Below are 15,880 nucleotides of genomic sequence, written 5' to 3'. Positions count from 1 at the left end.
CTTCTTATTCTTATCCCTTACCCTTTTTTTAGGTATTTTCTTAAAACTGCATTGTTGGATAAGGGCTTGTAAATAAGGATTTCACTGTAAGGTCTACACCTGTTTTATTCAGTGCATGTGACAAATACAATTTGATTTGATCTTGTTAGTTAGCACCCCCTACTGTTAAATCTGTTCTTTACTGGGTCCAAGGGCTTTCCAAGAGGTGAGGTAAGAAGGATACAGCACTTTCTCAGGCCTGTCTTGTAATACAGATTTCAGAACCCACTTCTAGCTGATGCAGGATGATATACTTCCCAATTTTGCTGCCACAATGCACATTCTAACTTTCGCAAAGACTTTCTCCTCTCCGCCCTAAAATGTTATTCCGTAATTAGTATAGCACATGACTAAACACTGACTTCACATTAAATCGTTTAAATGTGATAAATCCTGCAGGTAGTGACCAATTCTCCATTGCCAGTCATTTCTAAAATAATTTTGGGAATAAACAAACTATGAGGACATCATTTTTAAAAAGCCAGCCATTCATAAACTAAGCTCAACCCAAGTTAACATGTTTGCCCCTTTACAAAATGAAACAATGACTGAAACTAGCTTGCTAACTGCTAATAAGATATTTGCCACTGTCTGATACAGTAACGCTACTGTTAGTGTGATTCTGACAGCTAGTGGTAGTCTGGCACTGCACTAGCCAGTTCACGTGGAGGAACCATCTAATAATTCAAAAAGTAAACGAATCTAGCTAGCTTGTTTGCAAAATTGGGATAGATACACATTGCTAGGTGTAGAATAGTTGACACAAGTGTTGAACTTAAGTTATCACTTCAAGCTCCTTGTCTCTACTAGGAAGTTAGTTAGGTAACGTTACCCCCAAAGATTAGAATAACTTTCATCTGTGATTGGACTGTAACAAGTTAGCTAGTCAGGACTAAGCTAAAATAACATATGCCTACACATATCATTCGTTTGAACTTTAGCTACTTACCAAATAATAACATGTATACATTCTGTGTTCGCACACTTGACTTGTTTAGCTAGCTACATAAACACTTGTATGAAGCAGTTAATAAAATAATATTCGACACCAGTCTCTGAACTAAAGCTTTCGTGCGCATGCAACAAACGACGCCCCCTAGTGGACAAATAGACTGCTGTGTTTTTCCCGCCAAATGTGAAGTCATGTATGCAAATGTCATAGTAAGATATTTGCGTTTATACAGTACTTTTATTGAAATCGTTTATTTTATCTGGACAACATTGGAAACCTTTAGCTCCTTTCATTCATTATATCAATGATTCCTCACTGCAAGGAGAAATGAAGGATGCGTTTGAAAATAGGTATTCAAACGAGGCCCACTCATAAACCGGATGGTGTTACACTTTAAAGTGTAGAATTTCCGTTTGTTACACCGTTATCATTCCCGAAAATGGCGACTTTAGCAGCTGCTGCTGTTGTTGCTGCCGCTGGCAGAGATCCCGCTGTTGACCGTTCATTGCGCTCTGTCTTTGGTACGTTTATTTATAGAGTAATACTAGTTGTTTCAAAAGTATACATATATATGTCGGAGAATAAGTTAGTACTTGTGACCGCTAGTCTAGCGAGCTGGCTAGTTTGCAAAACGCGCTACAGTAGCGTTAGCTAGCTTCCTTTAGCCAACGCGATTTCACTAAAATGTTTCCAAGATCTGTATCAACATTATTTTTATAGTATGCCTCACGTTAGCTAAACTATTAATCTCTGTCAGTATCACGAAACCTTAGCCAGAATCAGGGTTGACGGGAGACGTTGACATTATATGGCGATTCCTCTAAACCCATGATCTAGTTCACACGAAACTGTGGCTAACTATACATGTAAGGTAATCAGTCAATTGAAATTAATTTATTAGGCCCCTAATCTCAGGATTGCACATGACTGGGCAGGGGAGGGCATAGCCATGGCTGGGCCTGGGAGGGCATAGCCATGGGTGGGCCTGGGAGGGCATAGGTCCAGCCAGTCCCAGCCAATCAGAATGAGTTTTTTTTCCCACAAGGGCTTTACAGACAGAAATACTCCTCAGTTTCATCAGCTGTCCTGGTGGCTGGTCTCAAACGATCCCACGGGTGAAGAAGCTGGATGTGGAGGTCCTGGGCTGGCATGGTCACACGTGGTCTGTGGTTTTTAGTCCGGTTGGATATACTGCCAAATTCTCTAAAATGACATTGGAGATGGCTTATGGTAGAGAAATTAACATTCAATTCTGTGGCAACAGCTCTGCAGTCAGCATGCCAATTGCACGCACCCTCAACTTGAGACATCTCTGGCGTTGTGACAAAACTGCACATTTTAGTGGCCTTTCATTGAATCCTGCATAATGTGCACCTGTGTAATGACCATGCTGTTTAATCATCTTCTTGATATGACACACCTGTTGGGTGTGTTTGCAAATGAGAAATGCTCACTAACAGGGAAGTAAACAAATTTGAGTGAAATAAGCTTTTTGTGCATATGGAACATTTCTGAGATATTATTTCAGCTCATTAAACATGGGACCAACACTTTTTGTTTATTTTTGTTCAGTATAGTTAGTTTGCTAACACAGGTTTACACTTAGCTAGCTAGTTATATATCTTGCTAATAGTGTCATAATAGTCTTGGTCATAATTATATCACATAGCTAGCAGTGCTGTCTGCACCAGGTTTCACAGACAACAGTAATGGGAACTAACAGGTCTGGCGCTTCCAAAATCGTTAACTAGCCAAAGTCCTGCGATCCAAGCTGTGTACGCAATTTTTTTCGGTTAACATTTATTGTTATCTAGGTACCAAGGATTCTTGTATTCTATAAGTTTCTCCACAACTCAGTCAAATTGCTGACTGGAACTCTTACTCAATTTCCCAGTGGGAAACATTCCATATGAGGCCACAGAGGAGCAACTGAAAGACATTTTTTCAGAAGTCGGTCTCGTTGTCAGCTTTAGGTAAGTGAGCAGTTTTAAATTGTCACTTTGTCTCCTTTTTACCCCACTAAACACCTGATTTAGCCCCCAAAATATATTTACCAGCCTTCTGGTTGGCCTATTTCTGAGAAGCTTCCCATCACCGAAGGAGAATCAATAATCTGGAAGGCCTTACCAGTCGGTATGAGTTATATGATGTGTGAACTACCGTAAAATAAAAGTTCAGATCAGCATTTTACGAAGCGGGCGCTCACAAGTCCTGGTTCTCCGTAGTAGTTGCTAGGCGAGATTAATGCGCTATCTCAGATTTTTGTAAACTCTGGAAATGTTGGATATAAATGCTTATTTTCACACATTTTATAACCTGTACCAACTGGTAAGGTATTCCGGATGGTAATTTGCCTTCTGTGACAGGAAAAGTTTATCGGAAGTAGGTAAACCAAAGAGCCGGTAAATGTTTTTGAGGATACAGGACCTAGCCTTCAGCGACATGAGCCCAGGTCTCCCCCGGAGGGAAGGGGCTAGCTTTTATGATACCTGTGAAAATGGTTTGTAAGCCTAGGCTCTCTTCTAGGTTGGTGTATGATAGGGAGACAGGCAAGCCGAAGGGATATGGCTTCTGTGAGTATCAGGACCAGGAGACGGCCCTCAGTGCCATGCGGAACCTGAACGGAAGAGAGTTCAGCGGCCGAGCTCTCCGTGTCGACAATGCTGCTAGTGAGAAAAACAAAGAGGAGCTCAAGAGTAAGTATCCACTGCAGCGCACTATTAACCACACTGCAGCACACTATTAACCACACTGCAGCTCGCAGTATGGTTAATAACCACACTGCAGCGCGCTATTAACCACACTGCAGCGCGCTATTAACCACACTGCAGCACACTATTAACCACACTGCAGCGCGCTATTAACCACACTGCAGCACACTATTAACCACACTGCAGCACACTAATAACCACACTGCAGCGCGCTATTAACCACACTGCAGCACACTATTAACCACACTGCAGCGCGCTATTAACCACACTGCAGCACACTATTAACCACACTGCAGCACACTATTAACCACACTGCAGCACACTATTAACCACACTGCAGCGCGCTATTAACCACACTGCAGCACACTATTAACCACACTGCAGCGCGCTATTAACCACACTGCAGCGCGCTATTAACCACGCTGCAGCACACTATTAACCACGCTGCAGCGCGCTATTAACCACAATGCAGCGCGCTATTAACCACACTGCAGCACACTATTAACCACACTGCAGCACACTATTAACCACACTGCAGCACGCTATTAACCACGCTGCAGCACGCTATTAACCACACTGCAGCACGCTATTAACCACACTGCAGCGCGCTATTAACCACACTGCAGCACGCTATTAACCACACTGCAGCACACTATTAACCACACTGCAGCACCCTATTAACCACACTGCAGCGCGCTATTAACCACACTGCAGCACACTATTAACCACACTGCAGCGCGCTATTAACCACACTGCAGCGCGCTATTAACCACGCTGCAGCACGCTATTAACCACACTGCAGCGCGCTATTAACCACACTGCAGCGCGCTATTAACCACACTGCAGCACGCTATTAACCACACTGCAGCGCGCTATTAACCACACTGCAGCGCGCTATTAACCACACTGCAGCGCGCTATTAACCACACTGCAGCGCGCTATTAACCACACTGCAGCATACTATTAACCGCACTGCAGCGCGCTATTAACCACACTGCAGCACACTGAAGAGCGGATGGGCCATGTTTTGCTGCTTCTCAATAATTGGTAGAGATGTTAGCTTTCAGTATAACTCTTAGGACATATCTTCTGTTGTCATCCCCCAGGTTTGGGGACAGGAGCCCCCATTATTGAGTCTCCCTACGGGGACAACATCATGCCAGACGAGGCTCCGGAGTCTATTAGCAGAGCTGTGGCCAGTTTGCCCCCAGAGCAGATGTTTGAGCTCATGAAACAGATGAAGGTGAGTCTGCTCTCTCTGACTCTATGCACAGTGACTGCTGCTGTTTTCCCAGTATCCTTATATTGAGATTGTATATAATCACATTATAGCAGGACAGTCAATGCTCAGACGGTCATTTGTGGATAATCCAAAGACAAATTAATTGGAATACATTGGACTCACATTGTGGTGTAATTACCCCCTCCAGCTGTGTGTGCAAAACAGTCCCCAGGAGGCCAGGAACATGCTGTTGCAGAACCCCCAGCTGGCCTTTGCTTTGCTGCAGGCCCAGGTTGTCATGAGGATCGTAGACCCTGAGATTGCCCTGGTGAGACTTGGTTATTCTGAAGTATTGTTCAACTTGGGGTTAGATGGAAGCACCAGTGTTGTGGATGTCTTACTGACTTTAGAGCATAACTGGTCAGATGCTTTTCTCTTTGAGCATGAAGTCTTTCAGAGCTGATATTGGTCGCACATGTTCTCGTCGAGAGAGGTGTCAACGTGTAACCTGGATGTTCCTTTGTTTGTTTGACCTCCGCTGCAGAAAATGCTTCACCGTCAAACCCCGGTGCAGCCATTAGTTCCCAACAGTCAAGCTGGACCAGTGCCAGTGGCCAACCAGCCTATTCCCCCGGCCAATGCTCCAGTCTCCCAGTCACAGCCCATGGTGAATCCACTTTGCAGACACCTTCACACATTGTCATATAGCTAGCAAAATTGTGTCATTTAATTAGAATTTAGATCAACTTAAGTAGTCTGGCTGTTTTCTACATCTATTAGATCAACCTACACAATCTCTAAAGCTAAATCTAGGATCCACATTTAATTTTTTTTATTTTTATAATTGTTACATGATGCATGTCTGCTGTTCCCTGTGCTAATGTCTGGTTGTGTGTGCTGGTCAGCCGGGCATGCACATGAACGGAGCTCCTCAGATGATGCAGCCCCCTCCCATGGGTGGGGGACCTGGGCCCATGCCAGGACAGGGACCTGTGGGACCACCAGGTAAGGAGACACACCACACACACAGCCTCTCTGTATCTGGAAGTCAAAGGAGCACCCCTGTTGTGCTTCCCTTTGCCATTTCACCCCAGGTGGGATACAGCCACCTATGAGAATTTCTCAGGGAGGTCCCGTTCTTATTGATAGGGGACAAGGTAATCTAACATACCTGTGTCTACAATTAAGCTATTTAAAAAATAAATAAAAATTGGCATCGCCATCCACCCACCCATCCATTCCTGGTCAGCGTCCCAGTGCTTCAATTGAAATATTTTCCAATTAAGTCTTTGCTTTGAAACACATTTTGCCCTCTGATTTTATTTTCATGTCTTCCTTTTCTCCATTGCTCTTTGTTGACACTAGGTGGCAGTGGGAACTAGTGGTTGAAGAGCTTCAGACCTGGGGTTAACTCAGGTGTCAGAAATGCTCATAGAATTGCCATTAGAAATATAACGTAATGGATCAGATATGATTGTCCAACTATGTAGATATCAATAAGACTTTGGGGGGGGGGGGCACTGAGGTATATTTCTTTCTGCAATATATTTGTTTAACATTTTCACCACTAAATGCACCTCATCCACTTCAGCCATCCATATCAGTTACAATTTAGCGCTGCTTTCTGTATGCTCTGAACTGTTGCTATGAAGTCTGGTCTTCTCTCTGTCAGTGTGACATGTGATGGTGTGCTCCTATGTGTTGCTGCTTTGCTCTCTGAGTTGTGTGTCTCCTGTTCTTTTCACTTAATGCTGGCTCAGGAAACCTCCAGCACTCTCCCGTAGGATCATCTGGGCAGGCTGCTATCGAGCGACCTCAAGGTATCACCCTAACCCTAGGCTCCGGCCTGCCTCCCGAGACTCCAGCCAGGCCAACAGGGCTGTTATGATCTGGCTACAGCCTGACGACCGGGGCTGGAGCGCTCTTATGTCTTATATTTGCTATGTAAAACACAAGGAACTTTTGAGGGCAGAAGTTGCACGTCGAACTTGAGGAACATCTCACAAGAGCAGTAGTTGAGTAGGCATCCTGTCAGAATAAATGCATTTAGGTCATTTATAAATGTTTTATTAATCTGACTGGTCATGCATAGGGCTGTTGCGGTGACCGTATTACCACCACACCGGCTGTCACGAAGGCAGTCAAATTCCATGTGAATTTGGTGATTAGGCATCTCCAAGCTCTGATGCTGCTGGACATTAGTAGCATACCAAACTTGCTAACTGCCTGGTTCTCAGCACTCTATTGTCCCTCTAATCACTGTGACATCAATGCAAATGTAATCGAAAATCGAATCAATCGCTTGATGAGAGCCCATGAGTTCATGTTGCACAACATTTCTATAGGCTATGCAATTGCGTGAGAAAACAGAGTGATGGCCTCTAGTAAAGAGAGGAGGATTCCATCAGCTTTCTATAGGCTAGGCCTACTATATTTATTTTTTAACCTTCCTAATATTAAGCAAATTGCTTATTTTCATGATTTATGAACCACAGGAAAAGCATCCTCCATTCACCATTTAAGTCCATAGATGACATTAAAAAAAATCCCGCTGCCCCTGTTTTGATACAGGTGCACAATGTCCATTCTAAAAAATATATTTAAAAAATTATAATAATTCACACTGTATATGTAAAGACAAGATTAAATCAAGATTAGTCTGATGGGTGACAATATTAGCCTATCACATGTGAATTATATATTATCACCTGTGAATGATGCCCATCATAAGAAACAATGCCTTTTTTTTCTCGATTAAAAATATGTATAAAAAAATCTTCCGAATCATAGTTGCACACCTCATGTAGCCTAACCCATGGGCCTTTATGTTTGGTTAAGGTTTGTATCGCAACAAAAGTGGCCAAAAAACGTCTTAAAATTAAGCACCTTAGGCTCTACACCCCTTGTAAAGCGGATTAACTGGCATACATAAGCAGCGCGTGAGTTTAACGTTTGGGGAAGATAATTTTCACCATTAAAAATTCACCTTTTTATAGTACAAGCATTACATGCATAATTGCATTTGCGGTCACTTTTGATAAGTGTTTCCTGCTAATGGAATATTCGCGTTAATAGCCTACTACCATGTGCGCTTATAATGTGAAGAAATAGCCTAATAGTAATCAACATTTTAAGCTAAACGTTCTGATCTGTTGCGTCGCCCACATTGCGTAAAAAAAGGTTTTGGGATGCTAGTGGTTGTATCAATTTGAGATCTATCGCATCCCACAACTGTCCCAGACTATGTTTGGAATATTTATTTCTTGCACAGAATAGAATAGGTCTACTTTTTTTGTATTATGGGGATAGTAGATTGACATAGGCTAGTGCCTTTACTGTTCGTTAGGCCTTCCGGTGTTGGCTGACAAAGTAAATGTGGACAGTTCTTACAAAATCTTCAATATGCACCTCGGAATTGGATAAGGACGCGCGCAGTTGCGTCCCGGATGTCTGTCATTTGTAGCCTGTGAGAGACCCGATCACGCGAAGGAGAGCGATGTGAGTGAGAGGTGATTCGGAGCGCAGGGAGAAGGGCACAACGGCCACTGGCGGCAAAAGTCATGTTTTTTTTAGGGTGCATTACGGCCACAAAGGGGATGCCGCAGTGAAATTCTAGGCAAGTGCTTGTCAGATTGTGAATGAGTGACTGATGTTTGTACACCCTGCCCCAAAAAAACAAAGTGGAGCTCATGCCTATCAAGCGACTTTTTCCAAATCCTCATGAGTCGCATCATGCAGCCTTACAAAGTATAAACAATCTAAACGTTTGTATCGCAACTAAAGTTACATTAATAACTTTTTAAATTAAGCATATGAGTACCTATTTCTTTGTTAACCACTCAACACAGAATAGCACATCGCACTCCCTCAAATCGTTTTGGAGAAAATATCCTTTCTATTTTATTCAGCTTTGTTCAATTGTGTTCTTCATACTATAAAATAATGGCATGGAATTCTAAGCAAATCGTGTCTGCTAAATGAACTAGTGTAGTCCACAGCCATATGGCATATCCAGATCACGACCTAACATAAGGACAACTGAGTATGCTATTCTGTTCTTCTGAAATAGACTACATTTTCTTCATATCATGTTTCTTTAGACCTGTCTAAAATAAATAATGGATTTATTGTGAAGGTGTACGCTGGAATTACATGGATTTATTAGACTTTTTAAAATGTAGATGTTCCAAAGATCTGTATCTGTAGGTTGTGTAGATGCTAAATATTATGTTAATTACCCGCCACAACCATAGTCATGTTACAGAAATATGGGTTTGCTTCAGGCTAACAATACCCATTGTTATTAAAACCTCTCATGTCATAGTTAGGGAGATGAGTTTGGTGCAACTGCAAATTATGACTGATTAGTCACAAGGTACAAGGGTGATTAATGATTTGAGTGATTGTGCAACTACAGCAATGTTCCTAAGAAGGTCTGTATGAACAAATATATATTCCATTTGGAGGAATAGGATTAATGCATTTCTTCTAGCACGTATCTGTGTTGTAGACGTTGACCTGCTGTTTTTGTAATTGCATGAGGACACCCCCGTGGTCTGTCTTATGTCACTAACGCATCTTCTGTTGACGTGACCAGACGTACAAGACACAAGTAGGCAAACCACTTGAATGCAGATCATTTTCAAAGATGTGCCGTGCTCCTTTTGTGCGAGACCTCCCTCTTTGGTAGAGTACTACCCTGTTCCGCTGTCCCTCGGTCCTCTCCCTGTCTGTGGTGTGATCATGAGCGGTGTCGCTGCTGTGGTTAGTGTGACCTGTAGTGTCTGTCTGTAGTGTGACCTATGGGAGGGATGTGATATGACCATAGAATGAAGCATTACGGTCTAGTGAGTGATGTCGTGTGGTGTCCCTCGTACATGTCTATGTTTGACTGATGTGTGTTTCCCCCTCAGGACAAGGTGGTATCCCTCCCAGAGGCCTGCTTGGCGATGGCCCCAACGACCCCAGAGGAGGAACCCTGCTCTCTGTCACAGGAGAGGTCATCGAACCCAGGTGAGGGAAGAGTAGGGCTGTGGCATATTCTGAGTCGTCCTTATGCTAGTCGTCCTTATGCTAGTCGTCCTTATGCTAGTCGTCCTTATGCTAGTCGTCCTTATGCTAGTCGTCCTTATGCTAGTCGTCCTTATGCTAGTCGTCCTTATGCTAGTCGTCCTTATGCTAGTCGTCCTTATGCTAGTCGTCCTTATGCTAGTCGTCCTTATGCTAGTCGTCCTTATGCTAGTCGTCCTTACGCTAGTCGTCCTTACGCTAGTCGTCCTTACGCTAGTCGTCCTTACGCTAGTCGTCCTTACGCTAGTCGTCCTTACGCTAGTCGTCCTTACGCTAGTCGTCCTTACGCTAGTCGTCCTTACGCTAGTCGTCCTTACGCTAGTCCCTACCTGGCTATGCCATATGGCTGTAGGCTACACTAGTTCATTTAGCAGGCAAGATTTGCTTAGAATTCCAGTGGCATTTTATAGTAACAACAATAAAATTGAACATAGTGTGCACATGCGGCTATTCTGTGGTTAACAAAGAAACAGGTCCACCTACATGCTAAATGTATAGTTACTTATGTAACTTTAGTTGTGATATGTTTTGATTCCTTATACATTATAAGGCTGCATGTTGCGACGAATGGTGATTTTGAAAAAAGTGTCATGAAAGGAAAGCACTTCGCACTGTTTCTTTTGAACCCACTGCATCAGTCTCTCATTCACAATCTGACAAGCACTTGATAATATTCCCACGCAGTATTCTCAATTTTAATCTGGTCTTTACATTAGCCAACTATTGTGTGGAATTATTTTAGATTTAGTGGCCATCACCTTAAAAAAAAAGTCTATAGCCTGCACTCGAATAGAGGTTACCTGCAGTTACTTTTTCAATATGCCAGGTAGGCTACACCGTTTTGTCATTCTGAATGTAATAAATATAGCAGCATGAGAAAGCTGGGATCCACTTATTATATTAGTGGCTAGTCAAAACTGTTTTCATATGCGTTTGTGCAATGACTGGCTTATAAGCACACATTTCACTAGGCTCTGTAGGCTATGGGCTCTCAATTGGGATCTTGGGCCTATAGGCTACTGGTGCGTTCAAGACATCTGGGAACAGTACAAAAAAAAATGCATGAAATGAACTGTATTCACTACTGTAAGTCACTCTGGATAAGAGCGTCTGCTAAATGACTAAAATGTATTTGTAAATGTGGAACTCTGGGGAAAATAAGAGGTCAAATCCTGACGTCTGTGATCTTCAGGTTGGAGCTATAGAAAGAGGGCCGAGTTCCCAAGTTGAAATTCCGAGTTGGATGACCCCAGTTGTCTTGAACGCACTGAAGTCTGAGATTTCCTAGTTGTTTTGAAAGCAGCCTAATGTCCATTGCTCGTGTTTCTTGACCCAAGCAAGCCTCGAGAGCTAATTTCATCATAGCGCTTGGTTTTTGCGACTGCACTTGAAGGAAACATTCGAAGTTCTTGAAATGTTTCGTATTGACTGACCTTCATGTCTTAAAGTAATGATGGACTGTCGTTTCTCTTTGCTTATTTGAGCTGTTCTTGCCATAATATGGACTTGGTATTTTACCAAATTGGGCTGTCTTCTGTATACCGCCCCTACCCCGTCACAACAGATTGGCTCAAATGCATTAAGAAGGAAAGAAATTCCACAAATTAACTTTTAACAAGGCACACCTGTTAATTGAAATGCATTCCAGGTGACATCATGAAGTTGGTTGAGCGAATGTCAAGCGTGTGCAAAGCTGTCTTTAAGGCAAAGGGTGGCTATTTTTTAAGAATCTCAAGTATAAAATATATTTTGAATTAACACTTTTTTTGTTACTACATGATTCCATATGTGTTATTTCATAGTTTTGATATCTTCACTATTATTCTACAATGTAGAAAATATAAAAATAAAGAAAAATCCTTGAATGAGTAGGTGTGTCCAAACTTTTGACTGGTACTATAAGTATTCACTCCCCTGAGTCAATACTTTGTATACCGAACAAAAATTTAAACGCAACATGTAACAATTTCAATGATTTTACTGATTTACAGTTCATATAAGGAAATCAGTCAATTGAAACTTTTGACTGGTACTGTATGTAGTAGGTCTAGCCTATAGAAAGCTGATGGATCCTCTTTTTAATAGAGGTCATCAAAACTCTGTTTTCTCACGCCATTGCAGAGCATAGCCTATAGAAATGTTGCACAACAGGAACACTTTATTCCATGCATCAACTAGCTGAGGTGCTGGCTCTCGCTGTGCAACAGGTCATCCTATTACTCTGAATGCCAGGGCTCTCGTGTTTTGATTTGATTTTCAATTTAATTTGTTTTGAAGTCAGTGATTAGAGAGACAATAGAGCACTGAGTACCACGCGGTAATATGGTCACCATAACAGCCCTAGGGAAAAGCCATAGACTCAGAAGCACCGTTGTGTAGATCGTCATCTGAATTAATCTGTTGCATTCTTATAGCACCTCTCAATGTCTGAATGACTCTTATTCCATGTTTTTTGTGTCCAGTCGAGGAGGAGGCTTCATCGGGGCCCCCCCACCACACCAGGGGCCCCCCATGCACATGAACCAGATGGCTGGCGGGCCTCCTCTGGACATGAGGCCGCCCCATGACATGAGGGGACCCCCCATGGGTGAACCCAGGGGCATGATGGGAGAGCCCAGGGGACCCCCCATGGGTGAACCCAGGGGCATGATGGGAGAGCCCAGGGGACCCCCCATGGGTGAACCCAGGGGCATGATGGGAGAGCCCCGGGGACCCCCCATGGGCGAACCCAGGGGCATGATGGGAGAGCCCCGGGGACCCCCCATGGGCGAACCCAGGGGCATGATGGGAGAGCCCCGGGGACCCCCCATGGGCGAACCCAGAGGCTTGATGGGAGAGCCCCGGGGACCCCCCATGGGTGAACCCAGAGGTATGATGGGAGAGCCCCGGGGACCCCCCATGATGGAACAGCGGGGACCCCCCATGATGGAGCCCAGGGGACCCCCCATGGAGAACAGAGGTAACCAAATCACAGTATTAACTAGTCCAATTAACAACTTTTTTTTTTCTCTCTCTCTCTCTTAGCAGACATTTTATAAGAAGCATTTTTGCCATCATTTAGAACTGTATGTACAAAACAGGTGGACAAGCGCCTGTGCTTAGACTAGTTAGGTCTGATCAGCAATGAATGAGTAACCTGGTGAGGAATGGCTGTTGTTTCTCAAGGTCGGGACCCCCGAGCGGTGGACCCCCGTGGACCAGTGTCGGGCCAGAGGGTTCCCACTGCACAAGGAATGCAGGGCCCCCCCCCTCACTCCATGAATACTAATGCCCCTCCACCTGCAAGACCGGTACAGCCTACCTACAGCTAAGTCTTTACTACATTAGATGCTATATCAATGAAAACTGCTCTAATAACTGTTTGTTCAGGGTCCTGGTGTGCCACAGTCCGGCGGTAGCTTCAGCCCAGGGCAAAGCCAGGTGACCTCACAGGACCATGAGAAGGTGGGTGTGGCTTGTCACTGGTTCACAATGACATCAACATGCCTGGATAGATGGTAAAAGATAATGACTGATTGTCTGCGGTCTAGAGAAACTGGACTTTCAAGATTGACATGGTCTGCACTACATTCTGTAGTTATTCCATGGAAAAATCTGAACATTTTCACTGTAAACTAGTTTTAGCTGATAACTATTTTTAAAGATTGGACTTTCCATCTGCATCATGCTTTTTGCAGTCTTTTGTTCTCACATTACTGTTATTATCTGATCTGAGAGCAGTGTGGTTCACCAGTCTGTCTATGATGTTCTTCAGGCCGCCTTGATCATGCAGGTGCTGCAGCTGACCCCAGAACAGATCGCCATGCTGCCCCCAGAACAGAGGCAGAGCATCCTCGTCCTCAAAGAGCAGATCCTGAAGACCACCGGGGCACCCTGAATACCCACACCCACACCCATAGGCTCAAGGTAACACATGGGGTTTGTTCACAAAGATGTAACGTTGCAGAACGTTCAGATGGAACTGTATGGTGTAGAACATATATGATAGACAGGGTATTGTGGCAGCGCTAGTCGTTGCATTTCTATCTGAACTATTCAGGACAATTTTACATCACTGAATATACCATTGGCTTCTCAAGTGGGGTAATTCCGCCTTTCCATGACGAGTGATGCGAGATTCCGTTTTCCTTGATCAAGCGGTCTGTCTTCTCAGTGGAGATGTCAGCATGTTTTGCATTGTGGCTCAGTTGTGGAACACCCTCTAATTAATCTACACGTGATCTCCATGGTTGTGTTTTCAAGACTGTCACAGGACCCCAACACCCCTGTCCCCCTGTAACCTCGACGTTGGATTGATCAGAAGACGTCACCTCACTTCAAACATTTTGTAGATTGTTTTTTTGTATTATATGTTTTTTTTTAATGGAAGTCTGAAGTGAGTGTTAGTGATTTGAAGAATGTCTGTTATTCTTTTAAAGGGGAACACTTCATAGTCAGTTCAACTGAGAGAAGTGTTGCTGGATGTTACGTGATGCCCAACCCTTTTCATTTTGTGGCTGGAACCTGTTGCCTGTCTGGATATTTGTTGAATTAAATAAACATTTCAAAAGATACTGTTCACAAATTTTTGCATTACTGTATTTTATTCAGATGAGATGTTGGTATATACAGAAGAGGATTAAAGTGTCATTGTAGACTACAAAGTCATCTATTTGCTTATAAAAGAAACAGAAACAATACAAAAAAGAATGTGAAATAATTGTGCGGGGTCAGAGGGAACAGGGAGTTTTCCCTGTTACATAATTGTAAGGGAAGTATCTTTTGTACACTTCATAATAACATCATTCCTATCTGATCTAGAACACATTCCCTGGCTGACTGGCAATGCCTCACCTTCCTTTCCTTCCAGTCATGTTGTCATTTACAAGGAAATGGAGATTGATCATACTATAGGGCTTTAATGTAGGAGTATTGTTTCCTTTTTGTGGCCACACCCCTTGAAAGCACAAAACAACGCTTAAGGTGGGTGTATCAGTTATCTTGCCCAGGCTACCATTTCTGTAAAAGCAAATTAACAATTTTCGGTACATTGGCAGTGTACAATTTGTTACACCCCCATAAAGTAGTATAGAAATTGCCCCCAAGAAGAGTGACTTTGATTTCTCTGCTATCTAGAGATCTTATTTCCCTTATCAAAATCTCCAATATTTAGATAATGTGGGGGGCAAACAAAATCCAATGGTTGGCCTGGGCCACATGTATAACACCATTCCATCACAGGTAACCTACCAAACCACTCCCTACACTTTAGTGAATATCTTACCCATCCATGTGTCATTTAATGGCAGTCATTTTAACAAGATGAGCTATTCTGTTCAAAGGTCTTCCATTAATAACAGTAAGTGACTTCATACATCATGATTCATTGTGAAAAGCGGGAAGCAAAGGAGCCAGCCAATCCCTGAGTAGTGCTGCTATAACAAAGCTTTTGTCTCTGTGTGCAAGGCTTGTCGGTTATCTGTGGAAGAGGTAGAATCGAAAAAGGTATTCAAGTGCCGAAACCCACCCATATAGTCACTGAGGCAGCCAGCTTTCAGTCCAAGATTTATGCCCCCAACTTTTTGCAGACTTTTCTGAAAGGTATCAACTCCACCATGGCTTGTTGACCAAAGCCTGTAGGGAAACGAATGGGGTTTTTCTAGCTGGCTAGCCAGTTCAAATAATTACTAGAACATATCTGATGTTTTGAGTTTAACTGTAGCCAACTTTTTATTAACCATAACAGGAAAATTAACGCATTACAAAGTAATTATTTACAAGTATGGCGAGCTTCTAACTTGCTGTTTGTCAGTGGTGTAAAGTACTTAAGTACTACTTTCAAGTATTTTTATTTAAGTAGTTTTTTAGGGTATCTTTACTTTACTATTTATATTTTTGACTATTTTT

The 15,880-nt window shown here is 43.1% G+C and overlaps 1 protein-coding gene across 3 annotated transcripts; it reads left to right on the top strand.

Moving 5' to 3' along the window:
• The first annotated feature begins 1,379 nt into the window (after positions 1–1,379).
• LOC115205307 (cleavage stimulation factor subunit 2) lies at positions 1,380–14,558 on the top strand. 3 transcript variants are annotated; one of them, XM_029771126.1, is made up of 15 exons: positions 1,380–1,512; positions 2,886–2,964; positions 3,518–3,687; positions 4,809–4,945; positions 5,133–5,252; positions 5,469–5,591; positions 5,830–5,929; positions 6,685–6,744; positions 9,838–9,937; positions 12,457–12,581; positions 12,627–12,953; positions 13,160–13,284; positions 13,364–13,438; positions 13,749–13,900; positions 14,237–14,558. In XM_029771126.1, exons 1-14 carry the CDS (start codon positions 1,431–1,433, stop codon positions 13,869–13,871), a joined length of 1,746 nt encoding a protein of 581 aa, XP_029626986.1. In that variant the 5' UTR covers positions 1,380–1,430; the 3' UTR covers positions 13,872–13,900; positions 14,237–14,558. The 3 variants fall into 3 exon arrangements, with proteins under 3 accessions (XP_029626986.1, XP_029626985.1, XP_029626987.1); XM_029771125.1 differs by having other exon boundaries at positions 12,457–12,953; XM_029771127.1 differs by lacking the exon at positions 6,685–6,744 and having other exon boundaries at positions 12,457–12,953.
• Positions 14,559–15,880: the final 1,322 nt, after the last annotated feature.

This window comes from Salmo trutta, chromosome 13 (genome assembly GCF_901001165.1).
Source record: "Salmo trutta chromosome 13, fSalTru1.1, whole genome shotgun sequence".
Taxonomy (NCBI): domain Eukaryota; kingdom Metazoa; phylum Chordata; class Actinopteri; order Salmoniformes; family Salmonidae; genus Salmo; species Salmo trutta.
This window is presented reverse-complemented; position numbering and strand designations above follow the sequence as displayed.